Source organism: Cheilinus undulatus, linkage group 20 (assembly GCF_018320785.1).
Source record: "Cheilinus undulatus linkage group 20, ASM1832078v1, whole genome shotgun sequence".
Lineage (NCBI taxonomy): Eukaryota > Metazoa > Chordata > Actinopteri > Labriformes > Labridae > Cheilinus > Cheilinus undulatus.
The window spans coordinates 14,038,092-14,051,162 of NC_054884.1; the positions used below are offsets into that span (position 1 = coordinate 14,038,092).

Below are 13,071 nucleotides of genomic sequence, written 5' to 3' on the forward strand. Positions count from 1 at the left end.
TGATTTGTTCTCCAGTAAATTCCTGTTGGATAATGAGAAGTGAGCAAGCGCAGCCACACCGCCTAACACACATCTGTAGCCTAAAGCTACACAAAAGCACTTTATCAGCTTCGTAGGTCTGCTCGTAGCAACAGGAACACAGAGCCTGCACACCCACAGGTACAAGCCCACTCATGTAGCTGGGTGATCTTTAAAGACACACGCTCACAAGCAGTCGCACATCTACAATATCTTATAGCATCCATTACTGCAGAGCATGCAACCTTGGAGCAGTCTTCAGCATGCATCTTCATGTTATATCACAGTATATCACGGACATCTGACTGACATTTTCCAGTTTGTACGTGTGTATGTCTTAAATATTCACACCTTTGTCTTTTTTGACACATCTGAGCCACAGTGATTGATCACTACATCTTGCAGATCTATAGTATCCTCGCAGTCATTGTTCCTGTCTTTTGACACTGTGTTTGCTTTTAATAACAGTCATCAATAATACAATATTACATTTCACATATTTAAGAACAGCATTTACAGAAAGTTAAAGCTTCAGCAAGGCATTTTTACAAGTTATGAAACAGGCTGAAATTAATACAGATGTCTCTCTGTGAGCTGCATCTGCAAAATGAAGACTGACAGAAACGAGAGAATGACGTGGTAGGTGTTAGTCAAAGTGATGTGTGGCTATAACAACCTTTATCTAAAGTTTTAAAGGCTGTGACCAATGATCAGTGATGCATTTGACTGTTGAAGACAACAGGAGGATAAATAATGCCAAAGCTGAGGTCAGACTACTTGTTTTCAGCACTAGTATTTAGGGATGCAGGATAATGGATTTTTGCCAATATCTGATATGCCGATATTACAGATTCATTTTAGCCAATACCGATATTTAAATATGTTTTATGTTACTGACAGTTCCATCCTTTGAATGACTTTAAGGTTTGAGGATGATAAAAGATACATTTCTTCCTTAAAACACACTTTAAAGTTTAAAGAATAAGGATGAATAAAGAAAAAGATCTCGACTTACATAGGTCTGTTGGTTTAGCCTAAAAATCCACTAATTTATAGTATATATGGCCAAATTTTACAGTCAATAAATGCTGATATTCACGGCCAAAACATCAGATGTAAATATTGGCCGTGAATATTTAATATCTGCCGATAACGATATCAGGCCGATTATATCGTGCATCCCTACAAGTATTGCTGGATTTGACAGTCATAGGGTTTTGAGACCCGTGAGCCCCAAAAATCTTCAATTTCATCTCGTGTCTTAGTGAACAAAAACCAACAATCAAGTCTAGTATGGGCCCTCTGATGTCTGACATTTACCAATAACTAAGGGTGGAAAAAGGTACAAGCCTGTTGTACTCAAGTAAAAGTTCAGTTTGTTTGGTTAAAATTAGCTTGAGTAGAAGAGCTGGTACATAAATCTAGTCATGTAAAAGTAAAAAGTAAATAATTTAAAGTTGACTTAAAGTACTGAGTAGCTTCTTAGAAGTTGTACATTCAAATATTCTCTCTCCTTATTGGCAGTATGAGAGTATGGATCTTCTACCCGATAGTTCAGGTAAAGTCACACCTTAATAATAATGTAAAAAGCAACACTTGGTATGTGCCCCTGACCTTCATGTGTTGTGAAAGCCAATCAGCTGACCAGTTTCAGAAAGCTAGATCCTCCTTGTTTTGGCTTTATGCTTTTTTAAATGTAGAGAAGAGCTATACTTTCCCCTAAATATACTTAAGTAAAAGTAAAATTTCTGAGTGGGTTTAAGATGCTAAAAAGGGACAAGTACTCAATAAAGCTACTCAAATACAGTAATTTGAGTTAATGTCATCAATTACTTCCTGTCCCTACCAATAAGAAGACAGGGCAGTCTGAGCTTTCTTTTCCTGTTGTGTCTTTTACGATAAGCTTGTTAAAGCTTTAAATACTTAAATACCACACCCTTTTTTGGTGTGGTTCACCAAGCTTACGGGTTTAGTTTAGTAGATTGTTTTTGATTTGGTACAGTAATTCCTGATCTGGCTTGCATTTCAACAGCCAACTATTCACTGTTTTGGAAGACAGGGGTGTAAGGTGGATCTCGATTTTTCTACGATTCTGATTAGACTTAAGATTTGTGCGTCCTCTTTTGTGTGTTTTTAAAATCTATTTTAGAGTTCATTGGGCCCATTTTATCACAGGGATGTCTATTTTAAAACATGTTGAGTATAAGCAGAATTACTACAGCAGCAGCTTGATACAGATAGGCCTCCGTTCACCAATAAATTTATATGACAGCTTTGTTTATGGACTAGTAAAAATCACTGAACTCAATGATTCAGTGTCTAAAACATTTTTTAATAATGACTTCTGTCCTGACTGAGCACACATCTTCTCCCTACATAAAAAAAATCTGAAAATCCTTCTATGTAGTCCATGTGTGGTTAGATGAAGAGGCTTGTTAATAATGAGGAAAACAAGAACAGAATAATATTGTATGTAATTAATAAAAAACAGGATCAGATATGTATCACTGCTGACTTTATTGTGTCTGATCTTTTCCCTGTTTGACTCCTAGCAGACCACTAGGGTTGCAGTCTTACCAGTAACTAATGATGAAGTGTTTTGATTTGAAATTGATACTGTTAATGAAAATAACATTGTGATGATCTTACAGTTGGCTGATTTTCTCATGAAACTATAGTCATACTTACTCAGGAAGGGTTGTGGCCCACAGATTTTTTTAGGAAGCAAAACTGAAAGAATTTATTTCAGACCTTATGTTCTAATCTTAGATATGTTTTGTATTAATGTGATCAGTGTATTCATTTATAATCACAGCGGTGCTCTTGTATTGTATTACACATTTGTCGTGCCACAGCTTGTTTTTGTAACAGGTAAAAGAGTTCTCTGGAACAAGTTACTTAAACTTTGGAGTAATTTTGTTGCATAAATACTTTAACAGTGCTTTTTAAAGTAACTCAACACAGTGCAATGTTATGTAATACTAACTCTATTCTTGAAAAAAGCTTGGACGAGGTGTACTCATCCGCACTCAGACACAGAGTTAGACGCTCCTGCTCTGGAAGGTGAAGATCTGCTGCTGCAGCACTCAAACACACATCTCACTCAAACAGAAGACATGTTGATTTCGTTGGTGTCTCCAGTTCTGCTCGCTGTGGTGTTTGTGAATAATAGAACAGCTATTAGTCTGTGACTCACCTGCTCACACAGAGTGTGTTGCACTTAGCATGTTGCACTGTCAGCTGGTACGAGTCATGATGTGTGGTTGTTGTGAGTGACTCAGATGCCATGACGTATAGAGAAAAAGACTGCTTTTAAGACATTCTTTATATTGGCTGTTTGGTACATGAGTTTAGTGGATTTATTACTTAACAGGGTTAAGTGAAAAGTCTGTGTGAGAATCCGGGGGTCTTTCCTACACACAAACAGGAAAATTGCTTGATAACAGTAGATAGCATCAGAAGTGTCACCCAACTCCAGAGACGAGGGCTCGGCTCCCAACTCACCACTTTGTCTCGCCTCATTTGAAAACACGGCCACCAGAGTGAGTGCGAGGGTGGGTAAGCTGTACACTGTCACTACAGACTGGAAAACACAGCTGCCTGTGCTTGAAACGCTCACAGTCATTAGGGACTCGTCATAGTCACTCGATATCTCTTCATTCTCATGTTCACATACTCTATTGAATGGGTTTGTGTTGTGTGTTTGTTTTTAGCTTTAGTGATATGCTAGCTTGGAGAAAACAAGCCAACTCTCAATGTTTGGTTGCGCTGATATACTGAGATAAAAAGGTCATAAGTAGGATTCATCAGAAAGAGAAAGAGGGGCCTTTTTATGAGCAATAAATCAAACTTAGACAACACGAGACAAAGCATGAATTGTCTGGGAGCGGAGATAAGGAGTAAAGTATATTGGAGGGATGTCCCATTTGTTGATAACAGTGATAAACTTTACTAGTATCATACCATTCACACAAGAAAAGTGGCTCGACGTGCCAAAAAGTTAGGAAATGAAATGCACATAAAAAAGACATTGATAGAGTATCATACAGACAACATTGTTGAAATGGGTTACAACTGTGAATGTGTTAAAAGTATTTTTCAACTATGTATTCTTTTAATTTGGTGATTTTTTAAAAATATTATCTGGGAGGATGCTGCAATTTCCTACCCCTGCCACTGTATTTTTTTTTTTTTAACACAACCACAGTTGCAGAAAACATGACTGTCAAGGTACCAGAATTTCAAACTAGTTAAAATCAGTCATTATTAATACCTGTTTGGCTAACACATCAACCAAAATAAGAGTCTTGAGTACCTAATTTTAAGTAATTTTGTTGTTTTTTTAGTCATTGGAAAATGCAGGCAAAATTTAGTTCTAATTTTCGCAGATAAGTTGTCAGTGTTTTGCCTACAGTTTTTTAAAATACCATCTGTTCCTAAAATTGTCTTATGACATTGATGAAGTTTTTAAGTTTTCACCCATTTTCAGTCTCACATCTTTATTGTTTAATTTAAAAAGTGGCACAAATGAGCAAAATCTGTGAGCTAGATGGTTTAGAAAGTGGCACAAATAAGTCAGCTTTATCATGAGGTAACTGTTAGCCAGAATGCTAGCACCAGTGCTACTGATCCAACACAAATGCACTGATATCATCAGTAAATCACAACTGGGGAGGGCCCATTTACGATGGTTTTCAGGGGTCCAGTCAAATCTATGGGCAAGCCTAACTGGCAACAATACCATACACCTTAGGGGAAGTTTGATGGTATTACAAATGAATACCACCTTTCCTATTGGACTTTGCTATATGCATTTATTTAAGTCAAAAAAGTCATACTAGTTTCAAGCAAAAGTTAAGAGACATGTCCTTTAGAGTGTAAAAAAATGTTGGATTGTAGTGGAATTCTGTGTAGGGTAAGAGGTAAACATTGTGTCCCCATTACAAGATCAGTGTCTAATAAAAACTCTGCCATTTCAATCACTGAAGCAAATTAACAGCCAGGCTTTTAAGAGAAGTTATATACAGTAACAGAAAGATGAGAGGAGAGCAAGGCAGGAAGAGGACGCCTATAAACCCCTAAAGAGCAACCTGAAGGATAGCTAGAGCACACTCACACATCCATGCATGAGAGAGATTCTCTCTTCAGTTGGAGGTTGAATAACCCGTTCTGTCTAAAACACATCTGCTGAACACATGCTGTCACCTTTGCTTCAACTTTATTCCTCTTTTCTCTCTGTTGTGCTAATGAGCTTCCGTGCCCATATTTCTTAGCAGCCAGTCTGCCCTGGAGTCTGTTGTTGTACCGCTGGATTGGAAAACAGTTGTAAAAGAAGAGAGAAAAAGCAGTGTTTCCTCTGTAAGTAGGGCAGGAGGTTAGGGGGTTCGCTACTGTAAAAATCATTTTCAGATGTTGCAGTTATGTAACAGTCGGTTACAAAGCCGTCATCGCTGGGCGGGGAACACCCCTCTCCAGCTCTGCAGATCTGTTTTTTCCCATCTTTCTGCCTCTGTTCTTCTGAAAATCTCATTTACTGAACACAGCCCCTCTCTCCTCCTCCTCCATCCCTCCTTCAGTCCTCTCTGTTTTACAGTGAGGGTTATGTTACCAGATGCTAACAGCTGCCAGCTGCTCTGTGCCGCTATTTTTCCTTCAACAGTTGTGCTCTTGTAGGTGCTTCTCTCTCCTTCAACAGAACACAATTAGACCATAGAGAGTTTACTTGTTACTGGCAAAAAGTAAGAGGGTGACGGGCGCTGCAGCAGAATGTTGAATGGTGACTTTACAGAGAACCTTTAACCACATGAAGAGCACTCTGTTTCTCATAGCTCTGCATTTTTACTCTTTACCCACAACTAAACTTACCAGGCTTCATTTGTCTCTCATTTCCTAAAAGTTTCTATGTCACTAAGATTTTACTGGTGCTTTATTTCTTTAGCTGTTCCACTTTTAGATTAAAGTCCCGTCAAGGAAACTCTACCTGCTTGGACCAACACTGTACTGAAGAAAGACGACTCATAAAATAAGAAAAAATATCCAAACCTTATAGTAACACAACACAGCAAAGACATGACCTTGGACATTTATATCTTTGGAAATAGTAGATCTTGACTACATAATTGAATGAAGTAATATAATCATTCTGTATAACAGAGCTGGTTGTGCGCCTCAAACATGGGCTATAAAAAGATGATCATTCTCAAAAAGTGCTGCCAAAATATTTGGATCTCCTCTTGCTTACTGGCTGCAGTGTAGGTCATAAACTCTGCCTCCATCATGCCAACAAAAGGACATGGGTATAACATAAAATGCATGCCCAATAAATAGATACATTTATTGTTAGTTCTTATCATGTTGATTTTTTTTCCTGGTGTTCATTTTCTCTGAGAAGGTTAGTTTTAATTTGTTACATTATGTTTAAAAGGACAGATTAAGCATCATAATTCAAAGCTCTGTTGACAAATGAGACTCCTGCAGCTTTCTGTGACATTGGCCGTTAAATGGCCTTCACCTTTTGTTTTTTCCTCTGGCCAATGGAAAGAGCAGGATGCAAATTCATGACTCCGCCAGCCATATTCCATGTCTGGGCACCAAATGACGTCTGTAGCATGACACAGGAGAAGATGGATACATGCATGCTTATTCATAGCCTCTATGTGACGTCATGGATCCACCTCTTGGCGGACAAGAACTGATTCCTACTGTTGTGCACAGTAGGTCTGGGTGGCCACCTATGTGTTTTAGCCAGTTTTAGTTTCTGAAATGAAAGAAAGTTATTCTTTAACTGGATGCACTAACTGATTAGAAGAAAAGCTTGGGTTATACTTCTGCAGAATCCCATCTTAGAAAGATTAATGCTATTAAATGCTCTATTTTTCCTTTGATAGGCCAAAGAGACTCTACAATCCTGCCATCAAATATTACATAGCCAGAGCAAAAAAAAGTCCTCTTTCTTTTAACATTACATCACCAGAACATTGACGAACAGCTGATCGTGTCCTGATTTGGTGATCAAGTTACATGGAATAGCTCATATTGTGTCTTTAGCGCTCACCTACACCTTGGTGATGAAGTTCTTGATCTTAGCTTCCCAAACAGCAGCATTTTTTACCCTTACACATTGTAAATACATAAAGTGTTTTACTCTCGTGTGAAATGCTCATCATTAAACATCTTCCAATAGTCATTCCTACATTAAATTGAAGCATAAGGTGTTGGTTTGGAATGTGTATCCCTCTCATTTTCCAACTTATTGATCATTGTGACAACCAGCCTCATTACTGGGATGGGTGTCACACACTACAGGGTTGGATGTCACAGTGTTATTTAATAGGAAAAATCCTAAAAGAAGGCAGACATAAATTTAAATCTTTAACTGTACTGAATAGTTGACAAATACATAACTTGAAACATCTAAACACAAAATGAGCACGGAACATGAACAGGAACATCTTTAGGCCAGCCAATAGGCCTATAGTAACATTTAGGCTACATGTATTCACAACTACGCAGAGCTTGTGTACCCACCGGTTGCACTTCCTACTCTTCTCCTGGACCTCCAATGAACAGCTGCGAATTAATCCGTGGTTATTTACATGTTTATGTCTCATTACCTGTGACAGCTTACCCCCAAAGAGAATGTGACAACCAACCCCAACTGGGGATTTCATGCTAGCATCAAGGCTAAAAAATGTCTAACAACTTGTTAGCTAGCTAACAATCTAAATTGTAGCTTTTCCTTTACACTTTTTAAGGTTAACAATTGTTTTACTATAAACCCACTGTGTAAAAGTCTAGAAAAAATACTGAGGAGCTGAATATTTACAATTTGTATGGAAAACACAAAAGTCCTCTCACCTCAAGTTCAGCTGTCCCGCCCCTGTGAGGACTATGTAGGTGAGCTCTGATCCCATTGCTGGAAACTTCTACCCAAATATTTTGAGACAGTGCCCTCTGTTGGCCAGATATATTGAGTGTGACAACCAACCCCATTCTCCCCTAGTTCTGATGGCTCTAATCCTGGGAGTGGTCTTGGGAGAGGGACTCCACTACTGTAGATATTCAGTTAGGTAAACATCAGTGAAGTGAAGTTCTATATTGGTCTGTTTCGATTTTAAGCGATTTGGATAGTGTCCCAGGTTTTGTATAAGGGTCCAAACTTTGAACTTGCAATTTAAAGCAACAGATCAGTTTTTCTGTGTTTTTCAGGTGATGTAAACATGTATCGTTCTGAGTGTCAGTTCAGCTGGCATTGGTCTGTAGGGCCTTCCTAAAACTTAAGAAACTTATTCCTGCATATGGCTGATATTTACCAGCCATAGAGGCCGATATTGTAAGCTTATATATTAATTATTAATTTTAATTTCAGCAGAAATTGTTATATCTGCAGATTATATTGTATATATTTAGTTTATGAGAAAAAACACTTAGGACTCGTGTCTTAGCCACTGAGGAACATGTAAACAAGCTGATGCAAATGCTGCTCTGCCAGTGTAAACGAAGAGCTGAAAACAACAAACCTGGTAAACAGTTATCAATGATGTATTTGATTTGGATATATTGGACACATTCTGTATTCATGTTGAAATATTGCATAGTTTACCTTTAAGATAATGTTTATTTTAGAGCTCACCAGTCAATTTGTTAAATATGTTGTAGCTTAAAATAGGAAAAATAAAACAACAAGCACAACCAGTCAGTCATAATGAGTTAAATCAATCAAGTGACTTGGACAGTTAGTACCATGTTTTTATTTCAGCATTATTTCATCTCTGCTTCTTTTGTTATAAATAAAATAACTGTTAGTTTATGCTATAAAATAGGAACCAATTTCTAATCAAAAGTATTTGCACCTATTGGCATGTAGCCTAAGTCTAATTTTCATTAGATAAGTCAGTTGTAATTGAACCACCATCAGACAAAACAGAGTTGTCTTTGAAGCAGCTAGTTGTAGTAGTAGGCCCATCTTTGTTTATTCTTATAAGAGAATTACACACTTTTCCTACAGGGACTGAATCTAAAGTGCAGCATTAGGTCAGCTAAGGATTATACATCAAACATCCCAGAAGTACTATTGCTTCATGTACAAACATGCAGCATTGGCGAACCAGCTTCTGGTGGTTACCTCTTCCAGTACAAACAGAGTGAGTACAGTACAGTAAGTGGTTAAGTGCCAGCTTGCTATTCCCACTTTTTGCATTAGGCCTTAATGCCAGATTGTCCTCAGCCTAAGTGCCTCGGTTCAGGTATCATTAACTAAATTTCTCAGTCTAGGTTTTTATGGTTTGTAAATGCGAGTGGATGAAAAGTAGGGATTGCTGAGCCTGATGTCAGGGTTTGAGTCACAGCTTAATGCAAACACTCCTGGTAAATTCCACTTCAGAGCAAGTGGGAGGAAACCAGGAAGTGAAGTAGAAAAACAACACACCTTCTGTTTTCTCCTCTGGAATGTTAATGGCCGTTCTGACCTGAGATAGACTGATGGATGACCTGATGCATTTATCTGCTCTTGTGGTTGTCTTTAAGCCATCTTTTTGGGGCTTTATCACTCACTTTTGTTGGGCATTTATTTTCAGAGTATAGACAAAGAGCTACACTTCTGTCTCCTATAAACTGAGAGCAACTGAAATTACATTTGTGCAGTTTAGTCCATGAGAGTTTGTCTGCAAGATTAGGTTATGAAAAAACAGTGAATTTACCAGTATTGATAGTCAAGTACTAATATTTTCATTACTGTGATATCAAAACAGATATTTCATTTGTTCGATTTTTGCTAATACCCTATCAAAGCTTGAAATTCTGTTATTATGGCTGCCCTTTCTTTCAGTACAGGTAACAAAATTATGCTTTTTCTGACACTTCAGTGACCCAACAGGGATAAGCCCTACATAAACACAAATAAGTTGGCACATACAGTGGTATTATGTTAGTATCTTTTGTGCAAAAACAGAAAACATAAACTAGACTAGAGTGAGGAAAAAGTAAAGCACAGCACTTCTTATGTCAAGGAGGGGGAAAAAGTAACAGTTCATGTATGAATAGAAGCTTATTTAACCATTATCTATGTTGTAAAGAATAGCTAAAACTCGTGCACTTATGCATTAGTGTAATATGAAAAAACATAGGCTGCATATAAATAGTCTAAAATGAAACATTTTCTCATTTAGATAAGTAAACATCTGGCCCAGGTCCAAGCACACTTTCAGTGATTCCACTCAAGTGCATTATGCCAGCTTTGATTAAAAGAGCAGATGTACAGTATGCCTCCATGGTTGTATGAGTTGTAAACATTTCTTTAGCAAATTGTCAAAAAAAGAAGCTTTCTGGAAAGTTTATCAAAGCCCCTGTGTTGATTTGAAACAGAATGATTATGAATGTGGGGTTCTCTTTATGGGCTACAGAAGAAAAAGACATCATCAGCATGAAGACAGACTTTTTATACATAGTACTTTCAATGCCTGACTCTACAGCTATGGGGTGGCTGACAGACTAAGTGATCAGCAGCACACTGCAGGAACAGATTTATTTACATTTTCCTCAGCAAAGACTAGTAGTGAGTGGGCTTTTTAAATAAAAAAGGATGATTTTTTTTGTTAAATGTATTAAATAAACAGGACAAAATCAGCAGATATAAGGGGTCATCTTTTGTCATAAGAAGTCTAGACATAAAAAGTTTCCTAAAAGGAGCTTTAATATTGTTTTAGTTTGATTATAAGATAAAATTTTACTGCTAAAAATCAGGAATGCTCAGTATTATCAGCATGATAAATTAGCCTTAAAGTCCACAAGAGGTCCTGGCTACAGACCTTTATGATGGGGCGGTTTGGGCTGTTGCAGATCTCTGCAATGGGACGACCTTGACTGTGGGGCAGGAAGTGATGAACATTACTCAAGCCAGAACCAGATTGGCATACTGAATGAGGTTACAGTAAGTAGCAACTTTCACAACATCAGAATTTTATGAATGCCACACCAAAATATACTGGGGGATACATTTAAATTTAACACACCTCAAATTAAGGAAAACTCAAAGAGGGTTAGGGTTAGGCAACGGAACCCTAAAGGTTAGGATGGGGGGGGGGGGGATAAAACTAACACACCACAATAAGGGAAAAATGTAATTATTATATCCCTTCCTGCCCAGTGGTCGAGGTCGCCCCACCATAGAGGTCTGAAGCCACATACCTCTCTTAAAGTTAATTGTAGGTATCAGCATTTATTAAATCCCTGCCAATGTTTATAACTGGTATATCTAGTGTAAATATCGGCCAATGTCTGCTGTAAATATCACCTGTATGTACGTGTAAGTTTGTGAAGTTTCTTGCAAGACCATTAGACCTACGACAGCAGGAGTCTTTCTGTGGTCATCCTCATTCCTAAATCTTTAAATTAAGTTTTCAGGACTGAAGGACTTAAGGTCTAGATTTCATTTATGCATCATTATTGATATCGGTATCAGCTAAAATGAATCTGTAAATATTAGTATATGGGACTAAAGAAAGAATATACATTCCAAAAAGTAAATAAGCATTGTGATATGACTAGATTGCTTATTCTGGTTTACTTTCAGTCATTTAGAAAAAGGAAGTTTGAAGGGAGGTAGATTTTTGTTCCAGGTATGGCCAGAACTTTGTTTGGCTCCCAGGTTTTTCTTGTGTGGTTCTCCTGAATCAGTCTTGCCTGGTCTTGTTCTCTACCGAAGAGTGTAGGAGTTTTACGGAAACTTCTAATTATTGTGGGGAGGTTAAGGAATGTGGTGGGGTGATCGTTTGGGGCATGTTGTGTCTGAATAACATGCAGTATTTCCAAGGTGGTCATGATGTTCCTTGACCTGGATAGATGAAAATAAAGTATTTGTGTGAGAGTTAAGTTTTCCCCTTGTACTCAAATCTGTTTTTAAATGAAAAAAGATAATGCTAGGGTGTTTTATTTCTGTTTGGAGTGCCTTGACAGCTGGTTTGGTACTGTGCAAGCACTGTTTATTCAAGGTACAAGATTTATTTATTTTTGTTATTTGCTCATTTATTCAAGTAGCTAATAACAGTCTGTCTCGTAAAACCTGGTGTTTTTCACTGCTTATATCCCTTTTGGTCCAGGTCAGAATGACCGACTGGAAGCTGGGGAGTTTTCCATTGATTCACACATCCACAGGAAGTCCTCAAATCACTATTTTGGTGAGACCTTTGTAGAATAGTGTTATCCTGTCTGCTGCTGTAAAAATGTCTGCTTTCTTTTACTTAAATTCCCAGAAAGTTCTCCAAGTGATGAATAAAGAAAGAAAGAGATAACCATGTCTAAGGCCAAATAGTTTCTCTGGAATGTTCTCAAAAACAGAGCTGTAACAGCCGTTTATTCTCACTGAAGGTTAACATCTATGCCAAATGCAACCGTTTTCAATACAATACTGTACAGTGCTCGAAAAAGGTTTTCATGTCTTTTGATATTTTACCCTTTTTATTGATTTTATAAATCAGTCAAGGTCAATATGATTTGACTTAAAAAAAAATCACAAAAAACTTCTTTAACGTCAATGTGAAAACAGATTTCTACAAAGTTATGTCACAGCACAGCATTCACAGCACTGAGTCTGTGTAGATAGGTCTCAGTCAGGCTTGCACATCTGGACACTGGTAATTTTACTCCATTCTTCTTTGCAAAACTGCACAAACTCTGTCAGTTTGCATAGGGATTGGGTGTGAACAGCCCTTTTCAAGTCCAGCCACAAATCCTCTATTGGATTGAAGTCTGGGCTTTGACTCAGTCTCTCCAGAACATTCAGCTTGATGTCTTTAAATCATTTCTGTGTAGCTTCACAAGCTGTATGCTTCAGAGCATTGTCTTGCTAGAAAATAAATCTTCTCCAATGCTGTAGTTCTCTTGCAGACTGAATAAGATTGTCCTCCATGATTTTCCTATATTTTGCCTCATTCATTTTACCCTCACTTCCTGGCTGGCTGGCTGCCGAGAAGCATCCCTGCAGCATGATGCTGCCACCATTGTGCTTCACAGTGGGGATGGTATGTTTGCGATGATGGACTTGTTATGCTCAAGCTA

At 37.8% G+C, this 13,071-nt stretch overlaps 1 protein-coding gene across 15 annotated transcripts in view; it reads left to right on the top strand.

Moving 5' to 3' along the window:
* The window catches only part of mrtfab (myocardin related transcription factor Ab), a 72,141-nt gene that overhangs the window by 18,172 nt on the left and 40,898 nt on the right, over nucleotides 1–13,071 (top strand). For 11 of the 15 annotated variants that reach the window (XM_041816609.1, XM_041816610.1, XM_041816607.1 and 8 more), the window contains exon 4: nucleotides 12,114–12,191. The exons of the other annotated variants lie outside the window; for them this stretch is intronic. In XM_041816609.1, coding sequence (XP_041672543.1) covers nucleotides 12,114–12,191 — 78 coding nt within the window. The remainder of the gene's footprint in view (nucleotides 1–12,113; nucleotides 12,192–13,071) is intronic. 15 annotated transcript variants of the gene reach the window in all.